At 55.4% G+C, this 15,266-nt stretch overlaps 1 protein-coding gene across 3 annotated transcripts; it reads left to right on the plus strand.

Annotated features, from left to right (window-relative positions):
* Positions 1 to 2,214: 2,214 nt before the first annotated feature.
* HOXD8 (homeobox D8) lies at positions 2,215 to 4,447 on the plus strand. 3 transcript variants are annotated; one of them, XM_041403361.1, is made up of 3 exons: positions 2,215 to 3,112; positions 3,692 to 3,834; positions 3,909 to 4,447. In XM_041403361.1, the coding sequence occupies exons 1-3, from the start codon at positions 2,578 to 2,580 to the stop codon at positions 3,948 to 3,950; spliced, it is 720 nt and encodes a 239-aa protein (XP_041259295.1). In that variant the 5' UTR covers positions 2,215 to 2,577; the 3' UTR covers positions 3,951 to 4,447. The 3 variants fall into 3 exon arrangements, with proteins under 3 accessions (XP_041259295.1, XP_041259294.1, XP_041259297.1); XM_041403363.1 differs by having other exon boundaries at positions 2,225 to 2,688; positions 2,965 to 3,112; positions 3,692 to 4,447; XM_041403360.1 differs by having other exon boundaries at positions 2,220 to 3,112; positions 3,692 to 4,447.
* Positions 4,448 to 15,266: the final 10,819 nt, after the last annotated feature.

Raw genomic sequence — 15,266 nt, forward strand, 5'->3', positions numbered from 1 at the left:
GGGGGGGGGGGTGGGTGTGATCTGTAGCAACACATAAACAATATCCTTGTACACAAAACTGCATTGTGTTGATCCCAGCAGAGGCTCTGTTAAGAAATTTTCACCAAGCCCACACCATCGTCTTAATATTTCACATCAAGCAGATTGACACACTTTACCTTGTATATTTTTTCCTTTTGTTTACCTGTTTTTAATATTGTGTGCGTTTATTTCAAAATGGCAGAAAGAAATCAAACATCTATATCGACAAAACGCAGTTCATCTATGGAAATTACTTTTAGTGTCAAACAGAATAATTCCTACCCGTTGGTTGTGTTAATATATGTTTCCACATATGCACAGTCTCGTGCACACGCATTATACAGAATAATTCACAGGCATGTGTGATGAAGGAGGGGGTGAACAAAGATTCATCTGTACTTTTGTTTACATAAATCAATCCATAAATACATAAAAGCGCGGGCAAACAAAATAACATCTTCAATACAAAAACGTATAACTCTGAAACTACCACACATGGAGATTTCATGGTGTAATATGTGGGGAAACATGATCGAAAACGCGATAGCAGTCGTCTTCAAAGCTCAGGCGTCTTTCCTGGCTGCCATGTGTAAACGAGGCGCATTCTTTGTATGCAGTTAATTATAGCTCTGGCAAAAAAATAAAAGAGGGTCACCGAAACGTGCTAAGAAAATGGCACTGTAAACTTAAGACGGGGGAGGGGGGAGGGTGGGGGGATTTAGGGTAAAAAAAAAAAAAAAAAAAAAAAAAAAGGAAAAATGAAAGAAAAATGAAGAAACCCAACGGAAAAGCAGAAAGCAAGGGAACAGTCGGTCAGCACGGCGTAACGCAGTGGGGGTTTATGGCGAGCCGGCGGCGGGGCCGAAGGGCAGCGCGGAGCGGGAGCAGCGCGGAGCGGGAGCAGGCCCCGGCGGGATGGGCGCCCCGCCGGCAGGCACTGGGAGGGGCGGCGCTGTCTGGCGCGGATGCGGGAAGCGGCCGCTGCCCCTCTGTGCCCCTCCGCAGGGCGAGGCAGTGTCTCTGTGCTGCCGCTCACCCTGCCAGGCCCGGCCTCCTGCCTTCCTGCTGCTCTCGGGCGAAGGGCTTTTGCTGCTGTCTGTCCGTGTGCGTGTGCCCGGGCCTTTCCCGCCTGCCCCGCCTTTCCTTGGGCTGCACGGGGGTCCCTAAGCCTTCGCGAGTTCCTAAAGGCGTGCGGCCCGGGCCGCGGGGCCCCTGCCCAGGCGAGGGTGTCATTGCGGGCACGGGGTCCGCCGGGGTGTTCGCATGCGGGGCAGCCGGCTGGTCAGCCAGACAAAGCCAGTTAACCGGCCTGGAGCCGTGGGGGTGGTGGAAGAACGGGGTGTGATGGGGAAGGAGTCTGAGATGCCTTTTATGTAACCACAAGGATTTTTTTGTCAATTCACATCAGACGGTCACACGTGGCTCTGGCTGGGCCTGTATTATATTTCACCTACGTTTTTCGTCTCTCTCCAAAATAGGGCGGACTCGAGCTCCTGAGGGCGTCTCTCCAAAAATCTGATTCCCACTGCAGGACGAAGCGGGAAAGAGAGGACTGGAGACGACGCTTCTTGGGGCACGGGGGCCAGCGGGGGTGGCCGGCCCGAGCGGGGGCAGCGCCGAGCCTGCTGGGCAGCGCTTTTCTTCCTTCCTTCCTCCCGGAGAACAGGCCTCACTTATTTCGGACCGAGTCCCCGAGCGGTGCTAACCGTTCACCCACACATTTTTATTTTTCCCCCCCTCCCTCTCTTTGCCTCGGTAATGACGTCCACCAAGGGTGAAATGATGGAAAGTATATTCATAGGCATGATTTCCATTAAGTATCAATTAACCTGGAGCCTCAGCCATGCGTGCAAGGCGTCAAGGGTAAATGTGCATCTCATTTCCCAGCGATCTGCTCGCCTGGAAGGAAATGACCCGGAGGGCCCGTTGGCAAGGGGGCCCTGCCGCTGCACGCTGCCGCCCTACGGGCACCCCACTGCCTTCGCCTACACCCAAAGACCCTGCGGTGGGCATGGGCTCCCTCTGAGGGGCTCTGCCCTTGCCGGCCGGCCGTGCAGGCCGCGCTCCGGATGAGCCGGGCGGCGTCGCCCCGGGCAGCGCGCCCGCGGTTATCGCGCGGGATCTGCGCGGCCGCCTCGCCCCTGCGCGGCGGGGGTTTCAGCGGCTCCTAGCGAGCGCACACCGGAGGGGGGAGCGGGGGTGCCGCGGCCGGGGTGGATCCGGGCAGGGCTGGGCCGAGTTTTTTTCTTGCCCGAGGAGCGGCACATGTAAACTGAAGCCAAAAGTCCCCCCTGAGCTCATGAGCGTGTGTGTGTGTGTGTGTGCGTGCGCGGGCTGCTGTGTGCCTAATAGGAAATAGTAAAAGCAGTGAGGCAGGTCATTTTGGGAGCGATTATAATCCAGTCCTGGTCACCACATACACGGAGAGCAGGAGCGGGGAGCGCACGGGCCAGCGGCGGCGGCGACATGAGCGCGGCGTAGAGGCACCGGCGGCGGCGGCGGCGGCGGCGGCGTGAGCAGCGCCCCGTGCCCCCGCCCGCCGCTGCCCCCTCCCCGATGAGCTCCTACTTTGTCAACCCGCTGTACTCCAAGTACAAGGTGGCGGCGGCCGCGGCGGCGGGGGAAGCCATCAATTCCCCGTACTACGACTGTCACTTCGCACCCGAGGTGAGCGGCCGACACGCCGCTGCCGCCGCCGCCGCTGCCGCCGCAGCTCTGCTCTACGGGAACGGCGCGGCCGCCGCCGGCTTCCCGCACCCCGCGCCCGGCGGGGCGGGGGGCGGCGGCGCGGCCGCGGACTTTTACCACCCGGCCGGGGGGAGCCCCACGGCCGCCTACCAGCCGCCTCCTCCTCCCCCCGCCGCGCCTCCGCCTCCTGCCCCCTGCAGCGGGGTTACCTGTCACGGGGAGCCCGCTAAATTTTACGGATACGATAACTTACAGAGACAGCAGATTTTTACGACACAGCAAGAGGCCGAGCTGGTACAATATCCTGACTGTAAATCGTCCAGTGCTAATATTGGCGAGGAACCAGACCACTTAAATCAGAGCTCGTCTCCTGCTCAAATGTTTCCCTGGATGAGACCACAAGGTTGGACGCAGTCAAAAATTTGCTTCCATCTCACGTCTGAGTTTGAAACTTTCTTTTCCTCCTCCTGCTTCTTTCTCGCTGACTCTCGCTCCCTGCCTCTGTCTCCCCCACTCCCTACCTCTCTCACCGCGATTCCTACACCGCGGTGGCTTGCGATAATAAAGAGATGCAGTGAGCAAGCAGAAACCTCTGCAGCAGGCAGCTACCAAGCCAGGAGTAGCCTTTGAGACGCCTCTCGGACTCTGAGGCGAGCTGACGCGCTCGCCTGTCTCCCGCCGCCGCTGCCTGAACGGGAAGGGTGCAGGGTCGGGCAGGGGGTGGTGTACGAGATGATAAAGTGACCCCGCAACATCCTATGCAGGGGACAGCTGAGGCGCTTCGTGCATTTACTGTCGCTGTGTTCCTCTCACTCGAGTGTCAAGCTCTAGACTCCTATGTGCCCTCTGCTTTCTCTCCCTGCGGGTCTGTGGGGCTTCTCTCGAGGGATTCCGGAGGGACAGGGAGTCCTCGCTGCCTGCCTGCGCCTTGTTTTGAAGGGCCACACCAACCTCCAAACCCCTATGTTTTTGTTTTAAACAGCAGCGCCGGGTAGGAGGAGAGGAAGACAAACATACAGCCGATTCCAGACTCTAGAGCTGGAAAAGGAGTTCCTATTTAACCCCTATCTGACCAGGAAGAGAAGGATCGAGGTGTCCCACGCACTAGGACTCACCGAGAGGCAGGTAAAGATCTGGTTTCAGAACAGGAGGATGAAATGGAAAAAAGAGAACAACAAGGACAAATTCCCCGCTTCCAGACAGGAGGGAAAGGAAGGGGAGGCCAAAAAGGAAGCACATGATCTGGAAGAAGACAGAGCTGAAGGCCAGACGAATTAATTTTTGCCCCAATTGTCTTTGTGAAAGTCAATCAAAAATAACCAGGGCTAAAGCCCGACATCTCGGCTCATCCACACCTCTACGTGATCTTGTCGTGGGACGAGTGACCCCATGTCCCTCCGTCTGACATTTCCCTGCTTTGGATGCTTCACTTGTTTGTGCTTTTATTTTGTTTATTAGCGTATTCAGAACGATCTCTAGATTTAACATTTCATCTACTTATTTTTTTCAAATTTGATACAGAGTTTCTAGCAATAAATTTCTAATGATATACATATATATATATATATATTTGCAATCTTAAAAGACGGTGATTGTGGGAAACGACATAAACTTCCTAATAATAAATATCAATAAGTAAGACATTTAACAATGCTTTATTAATCAAGACAAGTGCACTTGTGCTATTTTAATTCTTATTCTTATCTTATGTTGAATAAATTAAATAAATTTTATAATCTTGAAGAAAATATCATAGGAATATATTTAACCCTCTTCTATAATATTTGATTAAAATAAACCGAATTTATTCAATTACAAAATGTATGGGCATCTCTATATTCTTTTTGTAAGAAACCCTCAGGTTCTCCCCTGCGCCCTGCCCCGTCTCTCCTCCGATGCCGGGTGTTTCTGCGGGGTCTGGGAATGGCACGTCGCGTACAAAATCTGCTTTTTGCTGCCTGCCCCGAGCGCTGGGGAGCCGTGGTCCAAGCAGCGGCCAGCGGGGACTGCAGTCTCACCTGCGAGCGGAGCCCCGGGGTGTGCCTGGGCCTTGCTTTCGCCTTTTTCTGCCCCCAGCCCGGGCTGCGGGCCGGCCGTGCAGGGGACTGCCGGCAAACACGGCCCTTACCCTACGGAGCCATTTGCTGCCAGCCCGGCTGGAGGGACAGAGCCCGGAGAGCATTCCGGCCCCTCGCCATCCCCAAGGGCTGCTCCAAGAGCCTCGCAAACCACGGCCAAAACGGGCCCAGCCTCCCCCGAGGGTGGCTGGCAAGCAGAGAAATACAAAGCTTTTGCGACCTTGCGTTGGGGTTTCTCGAGGGCTGTAATTCTTAGGAGTCCCCAGCCATGCGTAGACCGAAGGAAATATGTTTCTACCCCTAAATATTATCATATGATGCGTTTCCCAGCAGAGGCCGCAGCTGGTGAGGACAGAGCCTGCCTCACGGTTCACGCAACCACGGGAGGAAAGGTCCGCTCTGATTAGCAAAACAATTTAATTTCTCTCTCCCTCTCCCCTCCCTCCTCTTGCTCCCGTTCCCGGCAGGGTCCCGGAGAGCGCGGTATCAAACCGGACGGCCGAGAGCAATCCTTTTTAGGAGTAGCAGGCAGAGGGTCGAGGGATGAGGTATAAATCTCTACCAAGATTTTTGCGTCATTTTTTTCCCTACCGGCTGACGCTCCCCTCAGTAATGGCTCCGTGAAGGAAATCGAATGGACGCGCCACAAACTGCGACAAACACGATATATAATCCTATTTTCTGCCCAGAAACGAGCGAGATCCCGACGAGGCCGGGGCTGAGCCGAGGCCTTGCTCGGAAAATCACAGCCAGGTTCCCGAGGCGATGCTGCCCGCCGCTGGGCCCTTCTCTCGCACCCACCGCTTCCCTCCCGACAATGCACCCGGCGCGGGGATGGAACTTGTAGGGAGGGTTTGGTTCATTTCGTTTCCCTTCCTCTTCCCCGCTCCCCACCACCGAGGCAGGCACGTTTCCACTGCTGCAAAGCGCCAGCTCTGGAGGGAGGCACGAGCAAGACGAGCTATTGTTCTTGGTTTTATTTTAATAGCTTAACTGGCTAAAGGTTGTAAACAAGGGGAAGCTGCAACGAAGCAGTGAAATAAACATTTTTGCTGCGTGGATTTGCATAAATACACCAGTATCCGTAGTGTCGAGGGAGGATGTGGGGCTGGTTGCTGCTCGTTTAAAGTAGCCCGGTGGCCTGACGCGCAAAACCCCCTGGCTTTTCAAAACAATACTCGTGCTAGTGGCACCGACATATTTGGTCTCCGGGCAGGAAAAGCCTCTCGCTTTGCTGCGCCGGCGGCGGAGGCTGGACTCAACACGGTTCCGGCGGCCCTGATGCGGGAAAGCCGTACTGGTGCCGCCCGCCGCCATCCCGGGCTGCCCGCTAGGCAAAGGCACGTCGAGGACCTTCACACATCAGCGGAGAACTCCTGAGGCTGGTGTTTGTCCGGAAAGGAGCTGCTGCGATAGTTGTTTTTAATTATCACACAAAGAATAAAATTAAAATATTCCTGAAGAAGTTTCCGTTGCGTTGCTCTCCTAGGACCGACTGGGAACGCAGCCATGCAGGCAAAAACTGACTTCCCTGAGCCCGCGTAATTGGCGAAGGCCTAGTGGTAACTGGAATCGCCCCTGTCTTACTCATTAAGAATAACAAAACATCGCTGTAGTTAAGGCATTTACCCCCGTAGCCTGGCATCTGAATGTCTCCCTCGGTCTCACTTGGAAACTTGCTAAGAAAAAAGATAACGGAGTCAGAAATTGACCCAGACGGCTACCGAGTCCCCTCTAAAACTGGAGCCATCGGACTTTTGGCAAGGAAAAGCCGTAGCTGCGCGGGTTGCGGCGGGAGCGGCGGCGAGAGGCCGCCTGAGACGGCCGCGGAGTGGATGCACCGCGCCTTTGGTTTCCGCGGAATTTCTCCGTTCTCTTGAGGAGCAGCTCAGCGCGGCCATGCGTGCTGCAGACACACCACGAGAGTTGCCATAGCCTCCGCCGAGGCAATATTCAAAGGTGTGCAACTGCCTGAAGCAGCGTTTTAAAAAGATCCAACCTCGATCCTACACCTTTAGTCGTGTTTACTTTTGTTAGCAGTTACAACCGGCACGGAGGTCACGGACTGAGGGCTCTGGCTATTCCCTGAAACAAAACTTGAGCAAGAAACATCCACAGTACTCCATCTCCGAGCCGAGTATTCCTTGCGGACACAGGCCCATTTTAATTATTTTTAGAATGCTTTCTAAGGAATCGGATTTTCCCTGTTGGTGCCCCGGGAAGGTTTTCCCGAGGGCGGAGGCAGCCTGCACTGGGCGCGGTGACAGTGCCCTGTGCAACCTGCGGGAACCGCACACTGCGGTGTGGGGAAGAGGCTCGGACCATTTTTATGTCGGTGACGGCTTCCGCTTCAGTAGTGGGCGCTAAAGCAGATGTGGTTTCTTTTAGTGCCCCGGGGAGAGGTGGGGAGGGGTGGGAGAAGAGGGTGGGGATGCGGGTTAAGCCCCCTTTCGTTTGGCAAGAAACAGATCCTTCGGCACAGTGCCCTGGCCCTCTTTATGTCGTTCCGCGACCGCTTGCCCCTCTCTCCGCGGCCCGCGCGGATCTCCCGCGTCCCGGCCGTGCTTGCGGGGCTCCGCCACCGCGCCCGTGGCGCGCAGGCCGGGGGCAGGCGGGACCGAAACCTCAGTAAAAGCGCAGCGCGCAGGCGAAAGAAACATGGCGCTGGGAAGCAGTATGTGCAAAATCCGCAAGGAATTGCAGTAAATTCCTTTTTGTTTGAAGAAAATTTACAACTTGGTAATAGACCTTTTTATGACCTATTTGGGCTCGTCATTGGCTGCGGCTGGTCATGTGCAGGCAGCGAGCGCTTTCATGGCCTTTTCCTGATTTCCCTGGCGAATTTCCCCCTGCATTCTGCCTTCAGAGAGCCTCAGCCCCTCTTTTTCTAACCTTTGTCTAGGCTGAGGTGTATGGCAGTCGCCCTCATGTTTGTGCCCCGCTCCCCCAAACCCGCGGCCGGTCCCGCCGCCGCTGCACTGACACTTCCCCGGTCCCGCGCCTCCTCCTCTCCCGCGCCCACGGAGGGATGCGCGGAGACCCGCGCCCGCCGCCGCGCCGCCTGCAGCCCCTCGTTCTTCTCCCACCCTTCGATGCCCCCGCTGCCGCTATCTCCTCCGGCACACGGATTGCTACGCGGGTGCAAAATGGATTACAGCGACCCTCCCGGGCTTCTCCGCAGGCGGGCAATGCCGCGAACCGGTAAGCACTCAGTTCCCCTCGGGCCGGTACCCCGCGATGTGCTGCACGGCACCGGCTCCCCTGTCCTCCTGTCCCTCTTCATCACCTGTCCCTCGAAAACCCATATTCTTCCTTTTAGTGTTGCTATTACTATTATTACCGCTACGATTGCTGTTGTTGTTATTGCTATTGTAATTATCGGTGCTGTTATTACTATTAACAGTGGTTGTGGGCATGCCGCAGAGTGAGAGCGGCTGTTGCGCGCGGTGTCTCACGGAAAAAGCGCCGCGGGCCACGATGTCTCGGTGTTCCGCCGTGAGGGGCGGAAGGCTGGGGCGCAGTGCGCGCAGGCAGTGCCTCGCCCGCCGGTCGGGTTCCTTCCGATATAAGGCCCTCTGTTTTCGGGATACGTTTTTCTCCCGGCAGCCTGAAGCGTGCTGTGGTGATGCTCTAGTTTGTTTCCCCCACGGCGGAAGGGCAGTCGAGTAACTTTAAAGCCTAACAGGTGTTTTCGCAGGAGAATCGGTGTCAGTGCTCCCGCGGGGGCGGAGGGCGCGGGGCGGCTCCGCCGAGCCGGTCGAGCCGGGGGCTGTGCCCGGGGCCAGTCCCGGGAGCCCTCGCCTGCCCCGCAGGGACTTTTTCTCACATCCTTGTCCCGCTGCAGCGCGGAGCCAGGGCTGCGGCTCCGCGCTGCTCGGTGGGCAGCGCACGGGCCGGGCTCGGCAGCCGGAACGCGGGGGCGGCTGCGCGGAGACACGGCCAGGAGCGCACGCCCGCAGTACGGCTACTTACCCACGTGGAAATCACCGGGGGCTAAATGGAGGACAAGCTCTCGGAAATAAACCCAACAACAAATCCTTGGGTTTATTGTAAAATATGCTGAGGAGATAGAATAGTTAACTATTCCTGCGTTACCCATACATCCATATTCACATTACCTATATACATACATATATATCGCATCTACACATCCATTTCTCTCTGTAGAACACATATGATATACATACTTTGGGAGTACGTTGTTGTGAACGTATATACGCTTTACTCATTTCATCTTCATTTTCAAACTGTGAGTGCACGGCGGAGAGCCCGCCGGTTGGTATTTAGCGTTCACATCGGTGCTCGGTGGTTGCAGTGCACCGTGCTGTTGCACTGCACGAACTTACCCACTCGCCATTTACCCCGAAAGCAGCCAGTTAATTAGCGGTAAAGCAGAACGCCTGGCTACACAACACACAGTGAGGGTGGAAAGGTGCCAGTCATGCCCCGAGTACATATTTTGAACCCACAGAAGAAGTTGTTCTTTATTCCACCCCCGAGCACCCCTCAGCCTGCTGAGCCCGAGCCCCACTGCAGTAAGCGATAAGATCCCTGTCCCCCACGCTTCGCCTGTTTGCACTAGCCGGCTGCCCTGCGCTCCTGCAGGGCTTGGGGATTATTTGGGACGAATCGTTTTCAACATAGCAACAGTCTTCAAGAGTAACGTGGAAAATATGCGCTGCGTTAGGTTTCACTCTCAGAATCCCTCCTAGGTGACACAGTAATTATAGCTACTTGACTATAAATCTCTCCAAAAACTTCGGAAAATCTCGTCCTTGAGCTGTTTTGAAATTATTCGTAGCCTGGGGAAAAAGAAAAAAAAAAAAAAAACAAAAGCAGGATGTTCTAACGAATTCTAATATGTATGTGTGTGTCTGCGGGTCCATCTGCTGACACATGCGGATACACACATGCATTTATGATTCCACTGGTTCATGTGGGAATTCGGCTTTTTTCTAAATGGCTTCCTTCCTGGCTTGCTTTTGCTCTTATTCTTTTTCTTATCGGATGTATGTATATGTGTATTTATTTATTTATTATTAACATTAAGTACACATAGGTCTGTTTATGTTCTTAAACATACCTATGGAATTGTAAGTATTCATAGCAAATAAATACTCCTTTATATATATGGCATATATATATATATATATATATATATATATATATATATATATATAATGTTCATGCTCATATATATGTGGCACATATAAGGGCTGTATTTTTATATCTATTTGTGCACCTATAAAACATGGTATGAGTATAGATGTGTTGGTGTGCTGAAATTTTTGGAGTACAAGGTTCACAGTCAAATTTCTCGCACTTGCTTTGTTTCCCGATGTGTTTGACAGAATTTTACTCCTTTTTTTTTCTTTTTTTTTTTTTTTTTCTCTGTGTATGTGTGTTGAAAGGAAACAGCCGATCCCCAGTGCACCCTTTACTGACGCACGGGCAGTATAAAAACACCACCACAAAGCAGCTGGCAGGAAGCGGCAGCCCACTGTCCCTGACAGTGCCGGGGCACCGCTGGCACCGGCTGCCATTCGGGAAGTCAGGTTGGCTCCCGCTTAGCTGCTGCAGGTTGCCTGCAAGAGAAGTGCAGCCTCTGTTCCCCCAGTCGGGCAGGGCTTTGGTGCAAGGAGGGGGGTGCGTTGTGAACTGCGGACCCGGGAAAATCGATAAGACTAGGAGGAGATATGCACGCTGGGTTTGCGTTCTTAAGAACTGAAAATCCCGCCGATTCATTTTCTCGTTCCCCCCCAAAAATATAATTCCCACGGGGTGTTTTATGTGCGCTTGGGGTAGAAAAAGAAACCCGAACAAAGACGGTATTTCACCCCTCGGTTGGCAGGCAGCTGTTAAAGGTATTTACTGCTCTACTGCAGTGCGGCACTCAATGCTGCTGGAGCGGGAGAGGAAAAAACAGGAAGCGAAATGAAAAGATGAGGCGCAATAAACATTGCAGCAGGTCGCGGAGGCCGGGCGGGGCGCGGAGGAAGGGTCTCTGCGAGAGACAAGAGGCAATAAAACTGCATTCAGCGGCAGCAGGCTCTGCCCAAGCTCAGCGCTCGCCTCCCATCACCCGCGGGGGAGGGTGCGGCCAGAAGGGGAGGCAGCCCGCAGTGCCTCCCCAGTGCCCCACGCCCGGAGCCACCCGAGCTGGAGCCTGCGGGAGTGCAGGGCGCCGGGGGTCATCTCAGCCGCCCGGCCGGCCCCGCCGTCGTGGCCCGGCTCCGCCGCGTGTGGGCGCACGCCCCGACGGACCGGGACGCGGCCACCTGCCCGCGGCTCCCGCCCTCAGGGCCGCCGAGCCGGGCCGTGCCGCGACCGCCGGGGGCGCGGCAGGCCCCGGCCGCAGCCACCAGCCCTTATGTCTCCACGGCCTCTTCCAGGAGAAGGCGCTGTAGGACAAGCCTGGCCGCTCTCCCCTCCGCGGGGCCAGGGGCCCACAGCCCCGCCGCCAGCCTCGGGACCCGCGCCTGCCGCCCGCGGCCCGCGGCAGAGGCCCACCGGCGGGCGGGGGACATGGGCGGGGCTCCACCGCCCTCCTCGGGCGTCTCAAGCCGCGACCCGGCTGTCCCACTCTCTCCAGCGCCGCGATTTCCAGTCTCACCCGGGTCGGCAGACGCTGGCGCTCCCCGTGCGCGCCCTCCCGCTCTCCCCGCCTAACCCGCGGTGCCGCGGGGCTCCCCTCGTGTGCCCCGCTGCCCTCCCGGTCACCAGCCCGCGCTTTGATGTCGGGCAGCCGCCTCTTCCCTCCCTGTTCCTTTGATGCGGGTGCCAGAGCACCCTCCTTCCCGCCGGCTCCCTTCCCGCGGGCAGAGCCCCCGGCCCCCGCACACCCTCCCTTGCCTCCTGCAAGCCGGGGCCCGGCAGAGTTCCCTGCCTCCGCCTCACCTGTTGCCTGCAGGCTTCACCTTCCCCAGCCGTGCCCGGACACGACCCTGGCGGCACCCACCCCACGGGCCGTGCCTACCCCGGCGAGACGCTCCCACGGCCCCCGGCCTCCCCTCCCTGCCCCGCACTCCTCGCCCTCTTCCCCCGCGGACCCGAGGTGTCGCCGCCGCTGCCCCGTTTGATGTTGAGGCGCGGCTCGACGCCGCCCTGCCCGCTCCGGGCCTCTGCTGCCACCGGATCTGCCTGCGGGCGTGGGGTGCTGCAGGCAGGCGACTTTGCATGCCCACATCCTGCTCTGCGAGGGCATGGGCGACGAGGTGACTGTTGAAAAGTCGGGGTTGTGATAAAAGCAGAGGGGCAAAATGCGTTGGACGCTATCAAGGTGCTTAGTAGGTCTTCAAAGTCGGACATGGAACCTGTAATTTTCTGGCAATGTGGTCCTCGGGGTAGGATGCCGGTCGTCATGTCTGCCAAGTCGCATTGAGAGCGATGGCGGCATACACATGTGATTCAATTCCCCCAACCTCTTTATCACAATTACTAGAGGGAAACCCATTGTTACTGTGTTATGTCATTACACCTCTTATCTGTCTCCAGATCATCAGCCCCAAATATGAAAACTTGCATAAAAGGCTAGAGAATGAACTGGCCAGAGCTTCAAAGTAAAATTTCACATCTGCATTTTAGAATAGGAAATGTGAAAATCATTCTAATTCCCACTTCAAAAATCTCATGGCTAGAATCAGTCAGTTACTGAAACATTTGTCTTATTCTTAGATGAGAGGGAGCTGTATCTCAACCATCAATTCCTCACTATCTCACAGCCTCATCTTTCACAGCCCCATGTCCTGGACACGTGTGTCTGAAGCACATGCCCGGCCTGGGCCATCCCATTTACCAGGGGCTGTCACTTCTGCAGCCTGACTGCCATGCCACCTGCCTCTCCATGGCTCCCCTCCTCCTGCAGGCAGTCTCTCATCTCATCTCCAAACTATTGCCTTCCCTTGCCCACGAGACAGGCCAAGAGAGCTGAAGCAATCGCAGACACGGAGGGAGGGATGTGATGCTCGCTGTACTGCACAGGGCCTGGAGCCCACCCGTGGGCCCTGCTGCCTGAGACCTGACCTTTGCCACACCCAGCGCTCAGTGCCAGGCCTGGGGCAAACACACTCCACTCTGCGTTGTAATTCTTGTATCAAACGATTTCACCCACATTTTATTGCATTTTATCATTACACCCTACCCCTCACGTCCCAGTACACAGCCTTTTCTTGCCCCTCTCCAGGTATGGCAGCTCTGGCTCCCTGCAGCTGCCTGCTGCTGAAGCCCTTCTTCCAGAAGGCAGTGAGGGTGATGTGTTTGGGGAGGAGGGTAGCTGGAGGCTACCACAAAGCCTGATCCAGGGCCCACTGTGGCCAGGCCCAGGTGCCTGAGCAAGGCTCTGGGAGCTCCAGGGAGCTTGTCCCTCTGCCTGCCCAGGACTGGGAGCACAGGTCATGCACCAGCTGAAAGAGACCCTGCAGCCAGCCCCATGCAAGGCAGCCCACTCCTCTTTCTGGGATGGCTGGCTGGAGCCCCTGGGCCTGATAAAGCTTCCCAGACCATGCACTGTGTCTGAAATGCCACCTTGTGCACAGTCCCTGCCAGCTGTCCTGGACAAGGGAGGGGGAAAGGGTTGTTCCACAGCTTAGGCCACTAAAAAACAACAAAGGCAATGCTGTGTGAGTAAGGCCGCGCAAAGAGCAAGAAAAATAGTGGAATTCAAAGCCACTCTGGATCATAAAGAAGGAGCAGGGAAGGACCTCGGGGTGCCTCTTGTTGTCTGAAGGAAAAGTAATTGTCCAGCCATCTAAAAAATATAGTGAGAGCTGAGCTGGCCCTTTTGGTGACTTCATAAGAAGTAAGAGCAGACTGTAGAGTTAAACAGGCACCACTCAGCTGGTGCCACTACCCAGCAAGGAATTGCATTTTGCTCGTTTTTCAGAGCTGAGCCCCCGGGCGGAGGCGCACTCTCACCCGCGGGCCGGGCGAGTGGCCGTGTCCCCTCTGCAGGCGGCCGGTCCCCGGCGGGGCTGACACAGCTCCCCGCCCTCTGGCGAAGGCACGAACCCTTCCTGGGATGCTCCAGGAGCTGCTGGCCGCTCCGACGTGCTCATCTTAGCCGTGATAGATTGGGAGCTGATGCCCGCGTTTCTTCATGCTGTGTGACTGCCAGGGACATTTGACTTCCTGTGCTCGGGCTCCTTGAAATTCTCATTTGCGAACTCACACCCTGCTCCCTTCACACCAGGGCTCTTTTATTGCTTTATAACCGTCCTTAAACTTCCAGTCCTCAAAGATCTCATTGTGGCAGGCTTCACACTTTCTCCCTTTCCGAAGCCCTGTGCACTCACTGTTGGCAGCAGTTTGGTCACTTACAAAGGTCCCTCGGGTGCCCGGCGAACCTGCAGACCCTGGCACAGCGCTCCCAAGTTTTGAGATGAATGACTCAAAGCCGTTTTGCGGGGGAGCCTCACCAAAATGCCATAAACACCCAGGGAAGGGAGAAAAGGTTCTATCTTTCTGTTGGTTTGTTTGGGGTTTTTTGTGGGGTTTTGTGTGTGTGTGTGTGTGTGTGTTTTGTTTTTTTTTTTTTTTTTTTTTTGTGGGGGGGTTTTTTTTTTTTTTTTTTTCTTGTTTGTTTGTTTGTTTTGGTGGGACTTTTTTTTTCTTTCCTCCTAAAGAAAAGAGCTCCCCAAGAGCTATAAAGAAAGGTTTGGACGGGTACCCACAGAAAACACGCCCGGCTCCTTTCCCAAGAGCACTTTGGGAGCGCTAAGTCCCCTTTGTATCTTTTCCTAAAACACGCTCCTCAAAAAGGCCGGCATAACGCCATGCAGCTGAGCTTCCACCCATCCCCGCTATTTCGACCCGGTCCCGTTTTATAGGACAGATTCAGAGAACCTTTATTTAGCGAATAAAAGTTTAAAGCTGAAGGTTATTTATGGTTCCACAGAGATAAGTCCTGAGTGGCTATTTAGAAGCACGTGATTCCAATAAACTTTGTTTTATGGCTTGAGAGTTGACAAGCCAAAATATAATTCCCACCATAAATTAGTTTAAGAGCATACAAGTGCAGATGCTTTCGTTCCTGGAAGCAGTAATCGGGAAAGTGTTAGCAGGGAACCGTCGGCGGAATGCGACCGCGCAGGCACCTCTGCTCCCGGGTCCCGCAGGCCGCGGGGGGAGCGCACAGTAAGTCCGCTATCCGCCTCCCCTCCGCGGCCGCGCTCGGGCTCCCGCAGCCCGGCGCCTCGCTGCGAGCGGGGCAGCGCTGCGCCGGCAAGGCGGCCGGGGACACGGCAGGTACCGCTCAGGTGCTGCGCCGCGCCGGGATGAGCCCGCTGCTCTCTGGCTGAGATTTCGGAATTTAATGGGATTTCTTAATGGAGATAAGTTTTTTTTTTTTTTTTTTTTTTTTTAGTAAAAAACATTTATTTTAATAAAAATTGAAGATAAAAGGAAAGGCTCCGTAAGGGGGTGCTTAGTGCCAAAATGTTGATATGAATCCACTCTCCTCTCAGGCTATGAATATTACCTAGA

The sequence above is a fragment of the Onychostruthus taczanowskii genome, unplaced genomic scaffold (genome assembly GCF_017590055.1).
Source record: "Onychostruthus taczanowskii isolate IOZ18803 unplaced genomic scaffold, ASM1759005v1 scaffold20, whole genome shotgun sequence".
Lineage (NCBI taxonomy): Eukaryota > Metazoa > Chordata > Aves > Passeriformes > Passeridae > Onychostruthus > Onychostruthus taczanowskii.